At 37.0% G+C, this 24,343-nt stretch overlaps 1 protein-coding gene across 3 annotated transcripts; it reads left to right on the forward strand.

Annotated features, from left to right (window-relative positions):
* Positions 1–694: 694 nt before the first annotated feature.
* On the forward strand, positions 695–24,343 carry LOC125467861. Of its 3 annotated transcripts, none has more exons than XR_007260158.1 (9): positions 695–1,244; positions 1,575–1,889; positions 3,217–3,372; positions 3,508–3,848; positions 4,185–4,707; positions 4,870–4,908; positions 5,450–6,014; positions 6,822–6,901; positions 23,956–24,343. XR_007260158.1 is itself a non-coding variant. In XM_048589326.1 (8 exons), the coding sequence occupies exons 1-7, from the start codon at positions 1,064–1,066 to the stop codon at positions 5,968–5,970; spliced, it is 2,076 nt and encodes a 691-aa protein (XP_048445283.1). In that variant the 5' UTR covers positions 695–1,063; the 3' UTR covers positions 5,971–6,014; positions 8,401–8,922. The 3 variants fall into 3 exon arrangements, 1 of the variants encoding a protein (XP_048445283.1); XR_007260159.1 differs by lacking the exon at positions 23,956–24,343 and adding an exon at positions 8,401–8,922; XM_048589326.1 differs by lacking the exons at positions 6,822–6,901; positions 23,956–24,343 and adding an exon at positions 8,401–8,922.

The following is a 24,343-nucleotide window of genomic DNA, read 5'->3' on the forward strand; positions in this document are numbered from 1 at the left end:
AAAGTAGATTCGGCAATATAAGAATATTGAACATATTTAATGATGGAGATAATGAAAAAGAAAAATAAAAATTGAGTTTCAGGAGATAAAGTGACACAACTTAAAGGGAACGGATTCATGTCACCATTTTTTTTACACAACTTTTAATACAAACTTTTGTAGGGTTGACTCTACAATGTATTTTAATGATTCGAACCGTATATTTTTTAGAACATTATTCATAGATCATCCTTACAAAAAATTAGACAAATCTAAAATCATTAAAATATTTATTTATAGTGAAGAAAATAGATAAAAACAGTTCTACAAATAAACTTAACCCTTAATACAACCATTGTTTTTGGTACACATGATCTATAAATTATGTTCTAAAAGATAAACGATTCAGATCGTTAAAATACATTACAACGTGAATCCCATAAAAACTTGTAATATGACGCATCCGTTCCTAATTTAAGTATCATAGAAGAAAATGAGATTAAAATAGAATGTCAGGAAGCAGAGAAGAAAACAAGCCCTTCGCTTTTCTATTTTCACTGCACTTGACTTGACTTAATACCAACAGTACACATGCTTCTCTATCATTGGTGCTCCTTTAGAGAAGCCACCGCAAGCAATCCCCAATTTTGTCGTGTAAATTGGTGATTGGATAATGCCACGTCATAAAACAGGTATTTTGGATCCCCGTCGACGCTAACCCCACCGGAATATTCCCCTCTCACTGCCCGTTACCAAACACACCTCGCCCTTTCCCGAAAACTATAAATACTTCGCTTCTTCGCTTTCCTGTCCTTGCCCTAGAAACCCCATTTCGCCGCAACATGCTTTTCCCAGCAAAATCCCCAATTTTCTCACTCTTTCCCTCACTTTCTCGCACCAAATCCACGATTTCCCGCACATTTTCCCGAGAAAATTCGCCCAAATGGTCATCGCTAGCTCGCCTTTAGCTGATTCCGCCCCGTTATGGATCGAAAGGCGGTGTTCGGCGGCTACTGCTGTGAATTTATCGGCTGAGTATAGTAAATTTATCGGTTGAGTATTGTGTATTTATTGTGTTTTGGTGATGGAAGCGGTGGACGTGAGTTTTCCGGTGGATGTTGCCGCGGTGCCAAAGTTTCTGGGGGTGGAGGCGCTTGTGAGAGCTGGGGTTACAGTCAAGGAACTTGAGCCTTGTGATTCGGACCGCGTTTCCGTTCGTGTTAGCGCTTACGCTGAGGCTTGCAGCTCATCTTTGAGGGATAAAGGTGGTTTCTTGGCCTTTTTTTAGTGTTATTTGGCATTTGAATTGGGGTTTCTGTTTTTCTCCATGCTTAGATTTGTATTTTCATAAATTTTGAGGTTTTCTATGACTGTTAGTTTATGGTACTCGAAAGAATTGATTTTCCTCATTTATTAAGTACTTTTTGATGTAGTTTTACCTTTATTCTAGTTTCTTACCAGGATTTCTTCATTTGGTTGTGTATGTGGATACCTTCTTAATTTTCTAGTTTATGATATACTTGGTTGAAGTGCCTTGTTATGTTTCTGAAAAGATTCATACTTTTATGTACTGGGGAATTCGGTTATGTTCTCAGAGGTAACGAATGCGGTTAGTACTTCAGAGTATGAATCAACTAAGATCAGTGATCTGATGAGCCAGTGCAAGAATCAGGGTGAAGAATCGTCCAGGCACCTACATGGCAGGGGCAAAAGTGGTTTTTTGTTGGATACTGGTGTTGAAAGCATACAGTTAGAAAAACCAGGGAAGGTGTCAAAATTGGTTAGTTTGTCATCTAAGAGACCACGTGTTGATCGATTGGAAGATCCAACGAGCGTTGCTGCTGATGTTGATGGGATAAAGGATATGTCATTTAAGCTTGGACCGGTACTTACAAAGTGTGGTTCTTCAGGTAATATATGCTTGTTCTGGAACTTAGAATTAGTTTTGAACATAAATGCTTGTTTATTATCATCAGGATTCCAAATTCAACAAATTGACCCGGGGAAGTCTTTTAATGATGGTAGATGCCATCCGTGGTCTCTTCACATGTGAAATTTTAATTGGTCTGTATTTATTAGTCAGTTAAACGTTTGATTAGTAATTTTGTCTATTTTTCTCTGGAGTTGTTTAATGCAGCTAATGTAAAATTTTCTTCGCTGGAAAGTCCACTTTGTTGACACAGTTCTTGATGTTGGGGAAAATTAAGATTTCCCAAACAGCTCTTACTGCTGTTGGCCACATCAACATGCATCTAGCTATTGTCAGTCTGTTGCTTAACATCAGAGTAATATGGATTAGTTGCAGTTGATTGGAGTTAAATATTTTTCTTACTGAAGCATATGTGACGGAGAATCCAGAATAAAAACATTGCATGAGGATAAATATTCCAATACTGAAAACTCTGTCCACGTATGGAAACTCAAATTACTTACAGTCAACTATATATATGTTAAAACCAAACCCTTTGTCATTTTCCCATGCAAGCTTGCAGGTGTGTGATATTTTGATAACCAATTATATATAATCTCTATGGGCTTATAAGCAATTTTTTTCGTATTTAAAATTATTGTTAAACATTAGTGGTTATAGCACATGGATCATTTTGACGTTTGTTCAATAGCTGAACTGGAACATTTTTTATTTTATGGACCCCTCTGGAATGGAACTTTAATAGGTAATCAAAGGAGTTTCCCTCCAATGACTGAGGCGTCTTTCTGCAAATTCTTTTATTCCTTAAAGCTCAGTTTGATCTACTAGTTCTCATTCTTTGAAAATTGAAAAATTTATGCCCCGCTAGTTTCTTTAGGCCTCGGTTGGTCACTAGCAGTGGATTGCAATGGACAACCCACTATATTCATGGTATGTTGAAGGAACAAATGAAATAAGTGTCTTTACTGTCATATCTCCTTCTAATCCAAAAATCAGTCATCTATTCCTCCAATCCTTTAGACCCAAACGAGGCCTTCATGTGCTAGTTTCTATGTGTCCATCGTATCATGCAGGATTTTCTTCTTTTATAGCATTAGCAAGTTGAACCGTTAATTTTATTTGGTGGTTGGAAATTGGAAATATTAACCTGCAAGTGCTGTCTCCAAAATGTATGCTTTGACTTTCTAAGGCCATAACACGATACATAGCCCCACTGTCTGTCCCTTTAAATCTCTTGGATTTTGCTTTTCATGGATTTTAAGAGTTTGTGGTGAGAACTTTTCTGTGCCTTTCATTATACATTCCAGATAAGACTCAATTGGTGAAACCAAAGAATAACTTTACAAGCAAGCGAGGTGAAAAGAGAAATCTCAAACTTCCTGCAAAGACAAAACAAGATTCCTTCTCTATAAAGCCAGGTTTGGCAAGCTTCAGTTCAGCTGCTGGTGGAAACAACTTTTATGGTATGACATCTTACTGAAGCCAAATTCCTTTGATGTATCGTTGACCTCCTTAAAGGAGGATATTTGTTCCGTTATTACCAGACTTTCAATGTGCATACTGTGCAAAAATTAAATTGTAATTTAAATGAATGTCAGGAGTACATGGCCTTAAGTCAGATAATCATGATGTTACAAAGCTGGTAGATGATGTGCGACTAAATGAACTCCTTGATGGGACATACAAGTGTCCTAGTTTAAGCAGGGGAAAAGGGAAGAAACCAGCGAATGTAAACGATAGTTTTCTGCATGCAGTTAAAAAGGCTTGTTCTACCCTTCAGCAGGCGAGGTCTGTCCAGCCCCAACTTATTGCTGAGGTAGAAGGCAATTCTGACAAGGTAATGTCACCGTGGCCGTTAAGCACGACTTCTGTTGCAGCTTCTGGTGTCGGTGGTGATAAAGGAGAACCATTCATCACAGATTTGTCTTCATGTAATGAGGTCAGTGTTCAGTGGTAATATAAGATATATTAGCCCTGAAGAAAACTTTCAGTTTTTCATTTGACCTGTTTGATTAAACTGTAAGTTTGAGGCTTACATGGCAAATCATGCAAAAGGTATTCTTCAGAGTAATAATCCAGCATAGGCATGCTGCTGGACCAAACTAAAGTTTGGATTCCTTTTGTGAACATTTGCATATTTTAGTTATTAGTCTTAGGCTCCACTGACAAGGATTTTAGTTTTGTTGTCCAACTACTGGTGTCTTATTCATTTTTTTAATGATGAAATTTACTAATGATTGATGATGTATGTTTCTCTTTTGTCGTATATGTACAGGATTCTCATAGAAAGCCCGTAGCTCCTGTTAATCCCCTTGATTTGCCATTGTGTGAACCTAAGTATGTTTTGGAACGCTTGGCCCTTCCTCCACACAAGGATTTGGAATCTGTGCTTTTGGATGCTGCAAAACCTGCTTCATCTTCCAAAAATACTCCTGATCCATGTTCAGGCAAGCAAATATCTCGCCGAGCAAGCTTGCCTTCTTTTCCATGGTCACATACTTCTAATGGACACTGTAGATCCAGTTCCGATGCAGCCAAACAGTCCATAAGCAGGGGCACATGCCAAGGCCGATGGCTAAGAGTTGACAAAAATATTCTTAGTTCATTGGGGAATGCCACTGATAATTTGACAGACTTGGAGTCACTAACCTATGATCAGAGTCTAGTTCCTTCCGCAAGACTAAAAGTTTCTGGTTCCCAAAATAAAGTTTCCCCATCCATATCTGTTAGTTTTTCTCGATGTCAGCGAGATTCATTATCTAATACGACACCTTCGAATGATTCCTACATTCCACAAGGTAATTCATATATTTCTTGTTTCTTTGGGAATGCCATCGTGAGTTTGATTTACATACTAAAACTTGAATATGTTACATTTGTTGCTGGAAATATATACTTTTCCTGTCAGTCCCCCCACTTGGGACATCGCCTTTTATAATTTTGATTTTTTGGAAATGCAGAATCTGGAGGCAAGCTGAATCATTCAGGAGATTGTAATGGTACGGTTTGTACCTGTTGCTAGCCTCTCTTTATGCTTTTGTTTGTACGTGTAATGCATGTGTTTGTGGTTGGGGCTTGGGGCTTGGGGCTTGGGGAGTGGTGGGTGATGTATAAAGAAGGTATTGAGGAAGATGACAAAGAATGCCGATTCCATTTTGGCACTAAAACTTATTTCCAAGAGGCCTACTTTGTTATACCAAGTCACAGGATTGAACTAAATAGACATCTTGTCCTTATTACATGATCTAGCTGTAGCCAAGATTAGCTCTTTGACTGGTAGTTTCCCAATTGATCGGATCATGGGATGCACCAAAGAATGCATGATATCTGCTTTAGATGGAAAAGTAAATAGTTTTGATAGGTTATAGCCTTGTTAGGAAATAGGAAATGAATGTCGCTCATCAGTTGCACAATAATTTATTTTCTTGTTCTTGGCTTAAAAAGATTTTAGCCGTTACCCTGGATGCACTTGATTTCTATTTTCTGCCTCTCCAGCTGTGGTTTTGTGCGTTTCGTAATGAGATTTTTTTGCTTGTTCAGATGAGAATTGTCCAAAAGTATTAAGTGCTGCTCAAACACTCTGTGACATGGCAACTCTTACCTCTAGTAAAAATCCAGATGGAATCATAAGATGGCCAAAGAAGCCTTCACAAAAAGCCATGAAAGCTCGGAAGTTGAAATCAATTGAGAAACCTGAAGAAGCATATGGGACATCAGTTGCGGTATCTGGGTCCGACAATCCCAGGAGAAGCGTGGATCAGATGCTGCCCCCAAAGAAGCCCAAGCTCTCTTTGATTGATGATAAAAGGGATTTCACTAATTTTAGTTCTGTAAGGCAAGGAACAATAACTTGGTCTACGCCCAGATCAAGTAGGTCATCGCCTGGCAGGTCTGTTAAGGAGTCAGTTGCGGATATTAAACATTCAACTGCAGATGTCGTGAAGCATTCTTATATGATGCCACCACCAGCTTGGGTTCCGGAAAAGACATCAAACAAACGAGAGAAGCAAAGGAAGTTGTTGACAACGGAATGGAACAAAGGAAGGGATCGGCTAGATTGATGAATACTGTCTCAATATTGTTAAAGATATATCCTACCGACAAGGTTCGTCATTTTATCTGACATCTCTGGGGTCTATTGGAAATAATTGCTTTGTACATAGGGTTTAGTTTTAGGAGGAAGGATGAATAGGAATTTTATGTTATAACAAAGGGATAAACTACAGCAGCGATGGAATTTATCGCATTGGTAGATAATTCGATGTCTCTCACCTTCTGCTCCGACTCTCTTGTACATGTGCATATCGGCATATCAAAACTGCGTCCACAAGGTTTCAATTCGTTGATAGATGTGAGAATTAAAAGTCCTTTTGGTCAGGGGACCCCGTGAAACTAGAATCCTGCATGGTAGCATTTTGAGTTCCTTATCTGATGTGCAAAATTTCTCCAACAATGAACCAGTTGCTGTTCTAGAAGAATAGCAAGACTGAAAAACATAATGCCCAACACGAAAATTGTATTTCTCAAGCTACATTTGCATTTTGATTTAAAATTTATATTTTATCTTTGACAACGCCTATGATCAAGGATGACATGAAAAAGAAAAAAAAGACATTTTTGTTGTAGTCATATTTGGAATAGGAATGTGATTGTGTAAATCCTAGTGTATTTAGAGATGTCTTTTATATTCCCCTTAGTAGTCTGATTCCTTTTAAGAGTTGTAATCCTAAAGGGGTAAAGATTTTACCTATCCTACTACTATAAATAAAGGCACAATGGGGTGATACAACACATATCTCATAATTAAATCTCTCTTTTTCTCTTTTGTTGCCGCTGGCCTCCCTTCTCTCTATTCCCTTAGAATAGCTCAACTAAATAGGCCTATAACACGTTATCAGCACGCTTTTTCCAGAAGCTAAGGAACTAACGGATCGTAGGAGGATGCTCTCTCCCACAAAATTCAAAGGCTTTTATTTGTTTTCTGCCAATCAGGTACATCTAAAATAAAGGAAGATATTTGAAATGACCATGAAGCATGAAAACATTCTCCATGATGCATGAACCTTTTATGTTTATATTTTCCATCTGATATATATTGTATATGTTTCATATATTTGTCATATATATATATATATGTTTCATGCATTATGCAATTATATTGCTATGTGGAATTTGTGAGTCAAAGCATATAAATAAACTAGAACCATGTTAGGGTTTTTCAAACCCTAGAGAAGTCAAAAAAAAAAAAAAAAAAATTTGGGAATCGTGCGGCACAACGACTGCACCATCGCCGTGGCACTGCCGCTGTCCTCTGCGCTGGCCTATAGCCTAGCCACATCAAGCACACCACCAGGATGACATCGTTTCGACGTTAGGACCATAGTAGCAGCCCTCTGGGCTTTGCTGCGGCTACACAGACACACTAGGCCTTCGGCCTGGTTGACTTACACTGGCCCGAAGCCTAACCTATCTTCACAGAAAGCCTGCAACCTTTCTTGGACCTGTCCATGTATTCCTGGCCTAAGCTACCAGCAACCTTGAACTGCTAGGCTTTGTCTTGAGCCTTAGGCTCGCCTGCATTAAGCCCATGCCGCTTGTTGGACTTTGACCTCGCCTAGGCCTACTTGCCAGCAGCCTTTATGTTGCTGGGCTTGGCTTGCCCCAACCCGAACCCAGCTTCGGTTGGGGTTCCTAGACCAACACACGGTTAGCTTTTTGCTGGATTGCACCCGTGTCTAATTTAGCCCAATGCCAACAGCTATTGTTGTTGGGCTCACCCAGACTGGTCGGCCAGAGGCCTGCAGCCTTCATCGAGGCCCAATCAGACTGCATCCGTACTTGCAGGGCCCACCCTCGTGTCTTTTTTTTCAACCTGATGCCAATTTTTGGCATCCCTACGTTATAAATCATGCCCAAAATATTTTTGGGGTGCTTTGGTTTACACTAATTAATTCTAATTTAATTATCAAATGGTTTATCACTAACCGAAGCTAATATGACCCGTTTGTCATTTTTCTACTTCCACGATCTACCTCGTTTGCTCTCGATCTGTTGAATTAATTAAAAGTGACTTGCAGTCCATTAATCTGATAATTAATCCAAAATTATTGACCTGAAGATCACTTTGGGACATTAACGATTCAATAATTTATTTTTATACTTTGAACCATGCTTTCGAAGTCCCGAAGCACTCACACTTGAGTTCCCAAAGCAACTTAAATCCACTACACTTAAATCAACATATTGCATTCTTTGTTCTTCCAGGAACCTCTTCTTTATGAACTAATCGTTCATAAAACTAAATTGAACCTATAGTTTCATATTTAATGCCTTTAAAACTCGAAGTTTTCATTCAAAACTTACCACATGAAACCTATAGCTTTCATGCATAAATTAAACCAATACATGTCTATAGAACCTGAATGTTCTACAATGTATGTCTATGGATCATCATATGACTAACCATGTTTTTGTTGCACCTTCCGTTTTAGGGACATGTCGAACTTGAACAAGCTCGATTTCACCGCTCTGGAAGTATCTGGAAGAAACTACTTGAAGTGGATTCAAGATGTGAAGCTCCATCTTACTGCAAAGGGTATTAGTGCCACCATCGAGGTACCTACCGACAACAAACCTGTTGACGAATCTTAGAAAGCTAATGCAATGATCTTGATTTGAAGACACATCTATGATGCACTTCAGATTGAGCACGTCGCTAAGGAGGACCCACGCACCCTCTGGTTTGCTTTGGCCGATCATTTTGATCACCAGAAAGACATCTACTTGCCTGAAGCAAGACACAACTGGCAGCATCTTCACTTCTAAGACTTTAAGTCCGTGAATGAATACAACTCTGAAGTTTGTAGAATCCGATCACTACTGAAGTTCTGTAAAGTGGAATTAACCAAATTAGATCTCCTGGAGAAGATCTATTTAACCTTCCATACCACCAATATTGTCCTGCAACAACAATATAGGGCATAGAAGTTCACCAAAATTTCGGTTTTGATCTCTATTTTACTTCTCGTTGAAAAAACAAAACCAGCTTTTGATGAAGAATCATCAAGCTCGATCGGTTGGCTTGAACGCCGCACCTAAAGCGTATACAACAAATTCTAGCAGCCACAAACGACGCAAGAATCGTTGTGGCCGTGTCAATGGGCGGCAAGCCCAACCATAAGCCCAAGGTCAACAGAGTCAGGGCCCACCAAAGAGAGGAAATGTGTCCCAGAAGCGCCAACCCCTTGCCCCGAAGGCCCCAAACTTCAAGAACAAGGGAAAAGCTACCATTCAATCGGCTTCCATTAAAATGGAAATGTGCTACTACTGTGGATCAAGGGATCATTGGTCACGCGTATGCTGAGCCATCCCTGAGGCCATTGCCAAGTATCATTCCTGTCGTGAGTCTAACTTTGCACATGTGGATCATCCCGAAGATGCTACTACATCTATGGAGATAATAGATTTTCATGAGGCATCAGCTTCTATGGACGAATACATTTTAGACATAGTTTTAGGATGTTTTACCCTTAGTGGCCGAGCCTACTAGGTTTATGGTTTAATTTTGGACAATTTTTCTAAGTATTTGCAATAATTTGTTAGGTTTTGGTTTGTTTTAAATTATGGATTGTTATTTTATGGATATTATTTCTCCTCGAATTGATTAATTGAATGAATGGAATTATATTTAAGGAAAACTAATGAAAATGGCTTAAAAACTTTGAGTTTTAACAATAAGGACAAAATAAAGGGTAAAGTGAATAGTATTAGAATTGACTTTTTAATGTAAAAATGTGATTTTTCGTTAAGGTGAACAGTATTGGGAGCTTTTCTTTAAAGTTCCTTATATTTATGCATGTGATCAATTCAATTAATTTATTTCTAGGTATATGTCTAGTGGGGAAGTTAGTTGTCTGACTGATAGTGTTACCATGCACACCATATTGCATGAGCGACACTATTTTACTAACTTTGTACCTAAGAAAGCACCTCTGACAACTCTCTTAAGCCCATCCAACCTTATTGAAGGATATGGAAAGGCCCGTATCATGTTGTCCAATAGTACTGTCTTAACCATTAAAGAGGCCCTCTATTCTCCACGTTTCGGAAGAACATTTAAGTTTTAGAGATATTCGAGATAATCAATATCATATTGAAACCATTGAAGATAATGGTTCTGAATTTCTTTGTATCACTTCATATGAATATGGCCATAAATGTATTCATAAGAAGTTGGAACGTCTCCCGAGAAATTTGTACATAACAACCATTCACGACATAGAAGCCCACTATGTGGCCAGCCCTATGCCTGAGTTCCAGAGCACTTTGCTGCTTTGGCATGATCGTATGGGACATCCCAGACGTGACATGATGTGTCGTATCCTCAAATCATCACATAGGCATCAGTTACCTCCCTACGTTGGATTTCCACCATGCAAAGCGTGTTCTTTGGGGAAGTTTCTTCAGAGAATTCAAGGGGATATTTGTAAACCTATCTAACCAACATGCGGACCATTTAGATATTTTATGGTGTTGGTTGATGCATCGACACATAGTCACATGTTTGTTTGTTGTCCAAATGCAACGTTACATTTGCGAAACTCTTAATACAGATTATTAAGCAAAGGGCTCACCACCCTGATTATCCGATTAAGTCGATTCGACTGGATAATGTTGAAGAGTTTACGTCATAGAATTTTGACGATTATTGCATGTCAGTAGGGATTGAAGTGGAACATCTTGCACCCCATGTTCACACCCAAAATGGCCTGGCAAAAGTTTTAATAAAGCGCATTTAATTGATAACTTGGACTATGATTATGCGAACCAAACTGCCGGTATCTGCCTAGGGCTATGCAATATTGCATGCAGCTATGCTGGTCCGCCTGAGGCCCATCGCTACCCAACCTCATTCACTGTTATAGTTGGTTACTAGATATGAGCCTGATGTCTCACATTTACGTGTGTTTGGGTGCGCAGTCTATGTGCCAACCCCGCCACTACGAACCAAAATAGGTCCTCAGAGAAAAATGGGAATTTATGTTGGTTATGATTCACCATCAATTGTTCGTTATTTAGAACCCTTGACAGGAGATCTCTTTACCACACGTTTCGCGGATTATAACTTTGATGAGACAATCTTCCCGTCATTAGGGGGAGATAAGTATGCTAACGTTCTTGGAGAACACTGCGAATTGTCGTGGTATGCTTCCATTATGTCTCATCTAGATCCCCGCACTGCTTAGTCTGAAACTGAGGTGCAACGAATTATAGATGTTCAGAGTATTGCTTAGAGCATGCCAGATGCTTTTACTGATTTAGCAAAGGTGACAAGATCACATATACCAGTTGCAAATGCACCTGTAAGGATAAACGTAACCCATGTACGATGTAACACCACCTGGGAATGTTGGACCGTCCCCGAAGGTGGGGAGGCCATAACTTCCATGTGGCATGGTACATTGGCAGCTAGCCAATCATCAGCTTCGACCCTGAAACGTGGCAGACCCTTTGGTTTAAAGGATTCACAACCTCGGAAGAGGAAATCGACACCAACTAGTGACCTTAGTTTGAATCCGACCATGGCTCACTCATATGTTCCAACGCATGAGGTTATTCTAGATTACGGTGATGTCTTAGATAAGACAAACCGACCTCCCGAGAATCGCAAGATTTTGGTCCACTACGCAGTATTGAATATGGTTTGAAATCAGAATGAGATGATCGTTGACAATGTATTTACAAATACAGTAGCTACTGACATCGTGCTTAGCAATGACATTGAACCACGTTCCGTTGATGAATGCCGACGTAGAACAGATTGATCAAACTAGAAACAAGCCATCCAGGTCGAACTCGATTTGTTTGCGAAACGTACGGTGTTTAGGCCCATAACTCTTACTCCACCACATGTGAAACTCGTTGGCTATAAGTGGGTTTTTGTGAGGAAGCGTAATAAGAAGAATGAAATAGTGCTATACAAAGCACGCCTCGTAGCGCAAGACTTCTCTCAGCGCCCTGGGATTGATTATGAGGAAACGTATTCCCCCTAATGGATGTCATACCGTTCCGCTACCTAATCAGTTTGGTAGTTTACGAAAAACTGAATATGTAGCTTATGGACGTGGTAACCACGTATCTCTATGAGGATCTAGATATGGAAATATATATGAAAGTTCTAGAAGGACTTCAATTGACTGGTTCAAATAGTTCTAGACCACATAACACTTTCTCGGTTAGATTGAGAAGGTCACGTTACGGATTGAAATAATTTGGGCGGATGTGGTATAACCGTCTAAGTGAATATTTGACAACAAACCCACAAGAACAACGTGTGGTTTCACTCCGGTACCGTTGACCACATTCTTTGCATTCTCCGATGCCGACTGGGCTAGCTGCCTAGATAGCAGACGGTCTACTACGGGCTTCTGCGTCAGGGTTATGTGAACAACGAATTATGCCCATGCGTGATCATAAAGAAGTCACATTCTGGATTTGCGATCGTTGCAGTTTATGTCGATGATATGAACCTCATTGGAACTCCTGCAGAGCTTAAGGAAATTGCCGCATACCTGAAATCGAAATTTTAGATGAAAGATCTTGGGAAAACTTGATATTATCTCGGTCTGGAGATCGAGCATTGTTCGGATGAAATTCTAGTACATTAATCGAACTACATCCAAAAGGTGTTGCGACGTTTTAATAAGGATAAAGCGAAGCCTTTGAGTACACCTATGGTCATTCGGACTCTAGATGCTAAATAAGATCCCTTCCGTCTAAAAGGGGATGAGGAAGAGATTTTGGAACCCGAAGTTCCATACCTAAGTGCAATTGGAGCTTTATTGTACTTGGCTCAATGCATTAGACCTGCCATCTCATTCGCTATTAATTTATTGGCTAGATATAGCAATAAGCCCACACGCAGACACTGGAATGGTGTTAAAGATATTTTTCGCTACCTCAAGGGTACAACGGATTTGGGCTTGTTCTATACTTGTGAATCTTCGAAAGTTGCCGCCCCTCTCAGTTCTTGGATTGATTCTCGCCTTGTTGGTTACGCAGATGCTAGATATCTGTCTGACCCACATAAGACACGTTCTCAAACGGGCTATGTCTTTACCATTGGAGACACCACTATATCTTGGAGGTGTACTAAGCAAACGCTAGTTGAAACTTCTTTGAACCATGCTGAGATTCTCGCCCTGCATGAAGTATCGTGTGAGTGCTTTTGGTTGAGAGCAGTCATGGAACATGTTCGAAGCACAAACGGTCTAACTTCCGTTGTTGACCTTCCTATGACGATCTTTGAAGACAATGCAACATGTATTGAGCAGTTAAAGAAGGGATACATCAAGAAAGACAACACCAAGCACATGGCATTGAAGTTCTTTTATTCTCACCAGCAACAACAGCATCAAAACATTGAAGTTAAGCAAATCCATTCACAGGACAACCTGGCCGATCTCTTCACTAAGTCATTGCCCAAGTTTACTTTTCAGAAGCTTGTCCAAGGAATTGGTATGAGTAAATAATCTGAGTTGAATTGCTTGTAGTTCTTTTATTTAGAAGTTATGTCTAACTCAGGAGAAGTATCCTGAAGCATACTCACTTGATCTTAATGTACTCTTTTTCCTATGATTAGGAACATTTTTCCCACTGGGTTTTTGTTACCTAACGAGGTTTTAACGAGGCACCCATCCTGGGATGATCATACTCCGTTGAGTTCACTACTTTCGTCCTATTTGACGTTGGTTTTAGACATTATGCATACTTCTCACTTTTCTCCTTAGTTTATGGGTTTTCCTCGTGCCTTGGGTTTTACCATAGCGAGGTTTTGTGAGCTTTACTACCAATGCATACTTTCTTTTAAATTTCAGACTCACATTCACCTGTTGTGCTGCCGACTTCATCAACTGTCTACCTTATCTGCTGAAGATCTGATGTGATGTTTTGTTGAGTATTTACACACTCAAGGGGGAGTGTTGCAGTCATATTTGGAATATGAATGTGATTTTGTAAATCCTAGTGTATCTAGGGATATCTTTTATATTCCCTTTAGTAGTCTAATTCCTATTAAGAGTTGTAATCCTAAAAGGGTAAGGATTTTACCTATCCTACTACTATAAATAAAGACACAATAGGGTGATACAACACACTCCTCATAATTAAATCTCTCTCTTTCTCTCTTGTTGTCGCCGGCCTCCCTTCTCTCTATTCCCTTAGAATAACTTAGTTAAATAGGCCTACAACAATTTTGTTTTTTTGAACTAGTCTTTGAATTGGAGATTTTAGCTTTGTTTTTGTTAACTAGTTGTGGGCCCAATCAAACATTCTTCAATGATGAACTGTCTAATTTTTAAGTTTCCATTCATGGATCAATTTTGCAAAATATTAGCCAACTTGAAAATGATATAACTGTGATGAAAAAATTTGACAAACCTACTGTTCAAAGAAACATTAATGAAAAGTAAATGGGTGAATAGTTTGAATTGAAATGAGTTTTTGCAAGGATGAAATATTTAAAAATCATATTGTTCTGGTCATCGTAAAAGCTTATGGAGTGAGTTCCACAATTAATTCTTATTTTGTGTATAAAATGAGGACCCCTCTCCTTAAACAACCTAAATCTATATATTCGTGAGTAATTCTAGGTAGACCAAATTTTTAGACCACATTTACAAATCATGTGTTGTGTCACTAATAGAAAATAAGCGCATTATCGATAGTTAAGTAATAATTCAATTATCAACAACCACGTCGTATGATTTAAATTGATGGTTTCTCTAGCAGTACCCTATATTCTTCTATGCTAAAATTCAGTTGATGAGTCACTTAGTACTATGGTCTAGTGGTCTTTCCTCTTCACTTGTAAGTGAGAGGTCTTAAATTCGATTCTTGCCAAATGTGGATTTGAACCATATTATTGCTAACCCATTAATTGTGAGGCTTAACCCATTTCCCCACATCCTTAGTTTAGATTATATCGTTTATTGAACACTGTTCATTAACAGTGATTTGACCAAATTGCCCTTCATATGTTGTCCGTATCCCTCTTTTTTATTGTAGCACAGTAAATTTACAAGTTTGCCTTTATTGTGCACATCTCGGTCATCATAGAAAGGAAAGGGGGATGAAAAAGCTCTTCGTTTTTCACTTGCTTCTTAGAAATCTCTCGACTTCACTCTTCGTTTACCATCAACCACTTTTTTCCCTGCACCCATTTCCCTCTTTGCCTCATCTTCCAACCCCTCCTCAACCGCCTTTCCAACTCCACCCACACGTTCACTAAATTGCACTTTCCGACCTTGCCACTCTTCTCCGTAGCAGCCGTGCTAGAGGGATCTTTTCCTCTCCTTCCTCCATACGTAATACCTGATAATTTTTCTTTTTTACTCAAGTCAGAGCTTTCTTCCGCAAAATCATCGATTGGTAGCAATTTGCAAATTCCCTAATCGTTTGACGTAATTTTGTTTCCAGTTTTTTAGTTTTTCCTGTAATTTTTTAAAAGAGAAAAAGGGTTATTTTGTCACAAAAAGCACGACTATACTGCATTATATTTAAGTCTTGAAAATTTCTCTATTCGCAAGCTTTATATTCGAATTAAGGTATTTTATTATTGATTTGATTGTGTTGTATTTCTTGATCTATATGAAATGGATGCACAGGATCCTGCAATTAAACATAAATTCTATGGAGTCTCATAAACATAATCATAATTGAGAATTCTGGTTAATTTTTAAAGTTTTGATTGGTCAGGATTATTTCAATAATAGACCTATTGAAGGTGCTCTTGTTGCCTGATGTGATGTGGTTGAATGCTACTACAATGACTACAACAAAACACTCGAGTAATATTTTCAAATATGGACTTTGAAATACCCTAAAAAATTGTAGGTATATGAATAAGATATTCATATTATGAATATGTGGGCAAAACAAGGAAATGAATCACTAAATGGTTAAGAATATTTCAGTGGGGAAATGTGAAATCCCAATCCTAGGATTTGATTATTAAATTAAATATTTTGTAGTCGTATTAGTAGTTACGATGTATTTATATCTACGGTGATTGTACTTGGTAAATAGTACTCAGAATTGTTGAACTTGTTGGTAACTAATTGTGTGAATGGTTGAAAGGTTTGGTACTGGAAATTTCTAGGATGAAATTTTTTTAGGGGGGAAGAATGTGAAATCCCGTTCCTAGATTTCACTGTTATAATCTACGTATTTGTATTATTGAGATTTTTTATTATTTTTCCAGAATTTATATTAATTCATTTGAATTTAGATTTTAATTAAGCTAGTTACAAAGTTTGAAGTTTGGAAATTAATTATCTAAAATCCATAAACCTTTCAAGGTCACAATTTAGATTTTTGAATAGAGCTCAATCACACGAACATGTAGGTGCAAACCATTCATGAAATGGAGTTATAGCGAAAGAGTTATTAATGTTTAAAGTTAGGGACATTTGTGTAATTTTGGCTTTCAATTTTAGAAGGCTCCAGTTTTTCTGGAACAAGAATGGCTATGATGAAGCCATGTGTATGGCTGTGATGGGAAGCAAAGAAGAGAAATGAGAGATGGGAAAGGGATTGGACCAATTAGGAAAGGGGAAAAGGAGGGAAATGAGGGAACAGAGAAGGAGGGGAAAACCGGATCCCATTTTGACCTGTGACTCCACCCGACGGGTTCTATGCCTTCCGACAGTTTTCGGTCGGTTTTTTCAGCAAATCATGTCAAACAAATAGTTGGGAAACACTCCATACCTTCCCTCTACCAATTCCACCCCCAAATTCATAGATTTTTGGCCTTGAATTCGGGAAAAACCACACCGGTGGATGCGGGGCTCTTGTTGTCGGTCCTCCAAATTCTGAAGCAATTTCCTTTAACCACCACCACCAATGGACTCCCATCAACCTCAGGAACAAAGCCCATGCATTGGTTGGGAGCGTCAGAGCTGTTTTGGAGTTAAATCAAGAACACCCATTATCAAGGGTTTCTTATGATTCAAGGGCTTTTCCAGCCACTTTCTGGACAAATTAGGTTTTGGTCCAGTTATGAAAATTGTTCCTCTCATTGAACTCTACTTGCCTATAAAATTTGATAATTTTTAGAGTTAGTCGAAAAATTGGGTTTCTGTTCGCCGGAAGCCGCCAACTGCGACGGCGTGTGGCCAGTAGGCCAATGCTGCAATTTTATGCAAATTTTTATATTCTAAATATGAATTTGGTACCCATTTGGTGTGATTTAATTGTGAAAACTAATGTTAAATATTTCCGTTATTAGAGTATTTTTTCATTCAAGATACCAACCTAACACCCAAAATCAAGGAGAACAAACCTCTCCAACAGAATCTGATTTCGAAGCAAGTCAAGTCAATCCCCAATTACTATTCCTAAATAAACCATTCAAAATTCGATGGAAGAAACTCAATGCTGACATTGAAGCAATAGAAAACATTCCTAGAAGAAACATCTTTAGAGAAAATATACAAAAGAACAAAAATTGGACATTTACAATAAATGGACCAATTTAACGAAAAAATACATATTTGAAATATTTTTCTTCGATTTCGTTGAAAAACATTACGAGTCTGAAAAGAAATTAGAAGTCATCACCAAAGAAAATTGGGTTAAAGAAGAAAAAACCATAGTCTCTTCTAGTCACCCTCCACAAGAATTTTTTTTAATCACAACAGCAAACGCACAGGTACCAGCCACCTTTTCCAAACTCCACAAAGAAGATGCAGGAGTCTAGCCAATCAATGAACAAAACAATTGCACAAACCAGAGTCTACACACCATAGGAAAACAATTGAATAAAATAGAAATCAAAATAGATAGACTTTTACATTCCAAACCAAAAATTAAGGAAAAACCCTTAGTCAACTTCCTAGAAGCCTCATCTAGCACGACAGCCTTGAAAACAATCTCCACAAGTAAAAAAATAGATCAAATGTTACAAAAGTTAAAACAAGAAAAAACAGTCAATGTTTTACAACACCCAGATGAATCTCAACTAGAAATAACTTCTGCAATATGGGATTCAGAATGCGAGAGTGAAACAATTTCCATAGAAAAGTAGAAGAAGCTTTTCACAATCTTGAACTAAAACGAATCACAAACAAAAGAGTCAACCCAACAACTCTTACTGAAAATTGGTATCCAAGGCCAACACATCTGAATATTCAATTTGAGGAAAGAAACATCCAAAACCAATTCTCAGTCTCGGCTGATAAACTCTATGAATGGATATAGATGGATTATCAGAACAATAACTTTTGAACATATTACAACACATCTCCATGGTTTCTAATAGTTATATTACCAATCATAACCTTAGTCAAACTCAAGTTGTCGACCTTTTGGTCACTGGATTTACAGGAATGCTCCATTGTTGGTGGGAAAAAAATCTTACTGAACAATCCAGAAATGAAATAAAAAATGCAGTTAAAATAGATGAAGAATGAACACCTATTTTCGATGAACGTATCAGAAGAGGAGTCCCAGATACGGTCAACACATTACTTTTCACTACCATAGAACATTTCATAGGGACACCTAGTAATGTCACCTCCAAGATTCATGAACAACTCAATAACTTAAGATGTCCAACCCTAAGCGATTTTAAGTGGTACAAAGATGTTTTCATGTCCAGAGTCATGCTTAGGGAAGATAGTAATCAACCATTTTGGAAAGAAAAAATCATTAATGGATTACTAAATTTATTTGCCCATAAAATCAAAACATTTTAGTTAATGAAGAAGGTATCATACCATATCATACTCATACTCATGGAAATATTAGTAATATTATCCAGATAGAAGGATTGAAATGTGTATTGATATGAAAAATACAAAACAAGTCAACAAGGACAAGTCAATAGCCAAATACGAATTAGGAACATTTTATGAACAATACGGATTACCTCCTATTGCTTCATCCAACAAAAAGAAAAAAAATCAGAAGCCTACAATAGATACCTATACCCAAATAGGTACTTCAGTAGGAGACACCCCAAACATAACAAATTCAAAAATAAGAATTTTTAAACAAATAAATTTTACAAGAAACCCAAGTCTAGCAAGTGGAAGAGGAAACCCTCAGGAAAACTCCACTCCAAAAATCAAGAACAAAAAGGGAATTGCTAAAGTGTGGCAAATTTGGTCATTATGCAAATAAATGTAGAGTCAAGGAAACAATAAACCAGTTGAAAATCTCTAAAGAAGAGACCCAGTTAATCCAAGTCTTAGAACTCAAAGACACAAACCATAGTCAATCCGAAGATGATTTAGGTTCATCTTCTTCCAATCAATCCTCAAGTAGTCTCTCATCGCCTGACATGAAGATAGGATGCATAGATGCTTGTTGTAACAAAACTTCAATCCTCAATAAACAAGAAGATCTTCTTATCGAGTTAATCAGCAAAGTAGATGACCCTGAATTAAAATCATTTTATCTCAAGAAATTAAAGAAGCTAGTCTCTCAAGAAGAAGCCAGTACTAGTCAACCCCAAGTAACCTCAAAAATCAGTCTTAGTACAACTCTGGAAAGGTTTAGTAAAACTAAGAAGGAAATTACAGTCAAGGATTTACAAAGAGAAGTCAATAAAATAAAAGAAGAAATTAAGTTTCTAAAATCAGAAAACTCAGAAATTCGTTCACAGCTTAGTAGCATTCAAACACATGAGTTTCTTAGGAAAAATGACATCCAATCCCCATTAGATGAAGAACAAAATAATTCTTCATCCGATCAACAATCAGAACCAGAAGAAAATTCAACACATAACTTAGTGTTAGGATTATTACAAAAAATTAGGATCTAGAAATGGTATTCTAAAGTAAAAATAATAATTGAAGACTTTCGGTTAGAAACCATTGCTTTGATTGATTCAGGTGCGGACTTGAATTGTATTCAGGAAGGACTAATCCCCACAAAATATTTTTATAAATCAATAGAAATCCTTAGTGCGGCAAACCAGTCCCCAATGCAATTAAAATATGAAATCCCAAAAGCACATGTTTGCCAAGATAATGTTTGTTTTAAAACACCATTTGTTTTGATAAAAACAAAGACATTTTAGACCCAGTCATTTTAGGGCTCCCCTTCATAGCTCTCCGATATCCTTTTAGGGTTTATCATAACCGCATAACCACAACAATGTTAGGTCAAAAAATCACATTTGAATTCTGCATAGAAACAGATCTCAAAAAATTAAGACAATTACAAAAACATAGCATCTCAAAAACCATCAATCTAGTCACCAAAAAATCACAACAAATTAATTTCTTAAAAGAAGAAATTAATTACAAAAGAATTGAAGAACAATTAACAAACAAATCTTTGTTACAAAAACATTGACAACTTTCAAAAGAAACTTGTTAATGAAATTTGTTCTGACATTCCTAATGCTTTCTGGCACAGAAAGAAACATATTGTTAAACTTCCTTATAATAAGGAATTTGATGAAATGAAATACCAACAAAAGCCAGACTAATTCAAATGAGCCAATAATTCATGGAATTTTGCAAAACAGAAATTCAAGAACTTCGCAATAAAGGAATAATCATGAAAAGTAAATCACCCTGGTCTTGTCTTGCTTTTTATGTCCAAAAAAACGCTGAATTAGAAAGAGAAACTCCTCGATTAGTCATTAATTACAAACATCTTAATAAAGTCTTGGAATGGATATGGTATCCAATTCCTAAAAAAAGAGATTTAATTAAGAGAATTAGTCAAGCTGTAATCTTCTCAAAATTCGACATGAAGTCTGGATTTTGGAAGATTCAAATTCATGATGATGATAAAGACAAACTGCATTTGTCACTCATTTCGGTCATTATGAATGGAATCATGAACGAAATATTTAATCAAAATACAATCATTTCTCAATTGTTTTTATTGACGATGTTTTCATTTATTCCAAATCGATAGATGAGCATTGAAAACACTTAAATATGTTTGTTAGGATAATTAAGTCAAATGGATTAGTTGTCTCAACAACCAAAATTAAGTTATTCCAGACCAAAATTAGGTTTTTAGGATACAATATTCACTAGTCAACCATTCAGCTAATATATAGAGTAATTCAATTTGCAGATAAATTACCAGATGAAATTACTGACAAAACCCAATTACAGAGATTTCTAGGATCTTTAAATTATGTTGCAAAATTTTATCCACATCTTAAGCAACAATGCAAACCTTTGTTTGATCATCTAAAAGAAAATCCCTTGTCATGGTCTAATACTTATACTTCCATAGTCAAACAGATCAAGTCACATGTTAAGACCTTGTCCTGTCTTGGCATTCCATCTCCTAATTCATTCAAAATCATTGAAACTGATGCCTCTAAAATTGGTTACGGGGGTATTCTCAAACAGTCAATTTCTTCTTGATCTCCTGAACAAATTGTTTGTTTCCATTCAGGAGTATGAAATCCAGCACAAAGTAATTATAGTACTATTAAGAAATAAATGTCATTTGTAGTATTATGTATTAGTAAATTTCAAGATGATTTATTAAATCAAAAGTTTTTAGTCAGAGTCGATTGCAAATATGCAAAACATGTTTTTACAAAAACATGTTCAAAACATTGCATCAAAACAGATTTTTGCATGATGGCAAGGTATATTAAATATTTTTTTTTTATTTTGAAATCGAATACATCAAAGGAAGTCAAAATTGCATCCATGATTTCCTAATCAGAGAATTTCTGCAAGGGAAGAATGACAGTGAGAAGACCTGACCAGATGAGTCTTCCAGCCACTTTACCACCACCACCAGTAAAACAAGAATCAAGCCCAAATTCTTCGTCGGCCTTAGCCATTACCAACTGTTTCACTCCCTTATGTTCCACAATAGGAAACCTTAGGCCAAATTACCAGTCACCACGTCCCAATTACTAAATGACATTAGTCAGTCAATATGATCTTTATTCAACCCCTACATTCCAATCATCATCATCCCAACCAGTCAGTTATACTAAAACATCACCGTATATCAAGAAAAATCCCAGTGAATACCTTTTTAGCATCCTTTTCAATCTCAATCAGGAACAAGCACCAGAAAAATTAGCAAAAACCATCTTTCCACCTAATTTCCATTATCACCCTACAGCACCACACAAAACACTGAAATATTTTCAAGCCATTCTCAGCGAAACATAGTCCATCTCTATCAAACAACTTTACAGTAAAACCCATGAAAACAAAATTCTTTACCATTCTCTTTATATTTGCTAGTTTTTAACTGAAACAGATTGGGGAATCCCCCTTTACAAAAGCAAACCTCTTCATACTCAATATGTCTAAATACCCAATAACCATTATAATTATTTTGATTACATCGATGCTTGGACTAACATCTTTCTTCATCAGACAGAAGATTTAAGTCATTCATGGTTCATTAATTTTGACAAAAGTTTCAACTTAAATTTTATAGCATGGTTCCGAAAATGGTGGTCAATTCATAGGTCAACAGCCAAACAAGCTTATGCAGGTTCTCTTTACCAGTTTTCAACAAAAATTTGACAGAAGCAGGTTCAATTATAGAATTACACTTCTCCCATTATTCATGGCCAAATACAAAGTCCCGTGGATCTTGAAGTGGAATTATGAAGTTGAAACCGGTTAAATCAAAAGAGTTAGATCAGTCAAGTGATGGGATACATTCAACCATCAGAGGGTCATTAGTCTGGTTCTCTCTAAATTTCCCATCACGCATTCTCTAGTCATCCCAGCGCAGCCAATAGTGCCAGCCATTCCAGCTCAATCATTATCGAATGTTAGTGCATCCTCATCCCTTAAAGGAACAGTCAAGTCTCCCAAATGGTCAGGCTCAAAGAAGAATAATGCCACTCAGCTCCAAGATTTAGCCCAACAATTACTTGTAGAAGCAGCGATGCTTCACACTAAAGAAGAAGAAGCTTCAGACTACGAATCTCCAGATGTGTCCTTACAGCAACCAGCCAATTCGATAAGTCAACAAACACAATTAGTCAAGTGGGTCGACTGCCAGAATTCGCAAAACCCTTTTGTGTAAAACCATGTGAACACACTTAATTACCATGTGAAAACTCAATCATCATGTGAACATTATGACAATTGCCATGTGAATATTCAATCATCTTTCCAAAACACCATATGAAGCGTTTAGACAATATTTGCATCAATAATTCCAACAAAGCATGAAATCATTCAATCATCAGCACATTCCACAGCAAAAGCAACAATAATTCCAACAAGTTCACTATTCATCAACAGTAAAAGCAATCAATCATCTAAGTCTCTTTTCCAAGTTTATAAGAAGAGGACTCAGAGGAAGGAGACATCAAGTTAATTTCTACATCTTTTCTTATTCAAAATTTCTTTGGGTTCACACTGTATTCAAGAAAACCAAATTGTAAACAATTTAAATTCTCAAATGTCAAGGATGCCTGCGTGCACCAATATCTTTTTCACCAATCAATTTTTTATTTGCTGACTCAATCGTTAGTAAATTAATTGTAAGTCCCAGTGTATGTTTTGCAATAAAAACTTATTTTCAAATTATAATTGCATCATTATTTGAATTCATTATTTTCATAACTACTAATTTTGAATGGCATAAAATTCTTACTCACAGTCAATTCATAGAATATCTCAAATTCATGGTAAACACAGATGAATTCTTCATTCGGTTTTTCTTATTCATTTATAATAGTTGATTTCATGATTTATTTAATCCTGGCTATCCACCACATCAAATATCTAGTTCATCCAATTCACATGATTTGCATCATTATTGCCCTCATCATTACCATTAGTTCCACTTAGTTCCGCCTCATCATTTGGTGTGTGTGTGTGTGTGTGTAGATGTCTCACATGCATCTTTAATTGTATAACTATTTCACATTTACGATGAAATTTATGAATGTAACATCACTAAGTACGCATGAGAGGCTTTCAGCATTCTATAGTCTTTGTTCATGTTATCGCAGGGAATCACTTGAAGAACCCAACAATGCTGGCTTTTTTACATAGTTAAAATCAATTTTGTTCATGTAGCATTGAAGGCCAGCATTAATTGTATCTATGTTCTACACACGAAGAAACGGTCACTCGCACATAAACACATGCAAGCTATTGGGAACAAAAGTGTAATAAATAGTATAATTTATTACCAAAATTATTAATCATAAGCCCTAAAAGAGATGGTTGGGCAAAGTGTACTTCTTTGTCATATCTCTGATTGTGACCTGTCCTTCTTATTTATCACTTTATTTTTTATGATTTTCAATTCCTAAATGAAGTTTGAGATGTATGGTTTGGCCAAAGCTTCATAACGCACATGAGCACCTATTTTATTCCTTATTGTAAATAGGGTTGTAAAATAGATTTGCATTTGTATGTAAATTGTATTGCCTATGCTATATATTTAGAAACTTTCTACAAA

This window comes from the organism of the source record quoted next, unplaced genomic scaffold, assembly GCF_019419815.1.
Source record: "Pyrus x bretschneideri cultivar Hongxiangsu unplaced genomic scaffold, Pyrus_bretschneideri_v1 Contig3, whole genome shotgun sequence".
NCBI lineage: Eukaryota > Viridiplantae > Streptophyta > Magnoliopsida > Rosales > Rosaceae > Pyrus > Pyrus x bretschneideri.

Excerpts from the sequence above, each read along its gene's own strand:
- LOC125467861 (XM_048589326.1), top strand. The coding sequence starts at position 1,064 with ATGGAAGCGGTGGACGTGAGTTTTCCGGTGGATGTTGCCGCGGTGCCA. Across the intron at positions 3,849-4,184 it reads ATTTGTCTTCATGTAATGAG|GATTCTCATAGAAAGCCCGT; the intron begins GTCAGTGTTCAG and ends GTATATGTACAG. Across the intron at positions 4,708-4,869 it reads TGATTCCTACATTCCACAAG|AATCTGGAGGCAAGCTGAAT; the intron begins GTAATTCATATA and ends TTGGAAATGCAG.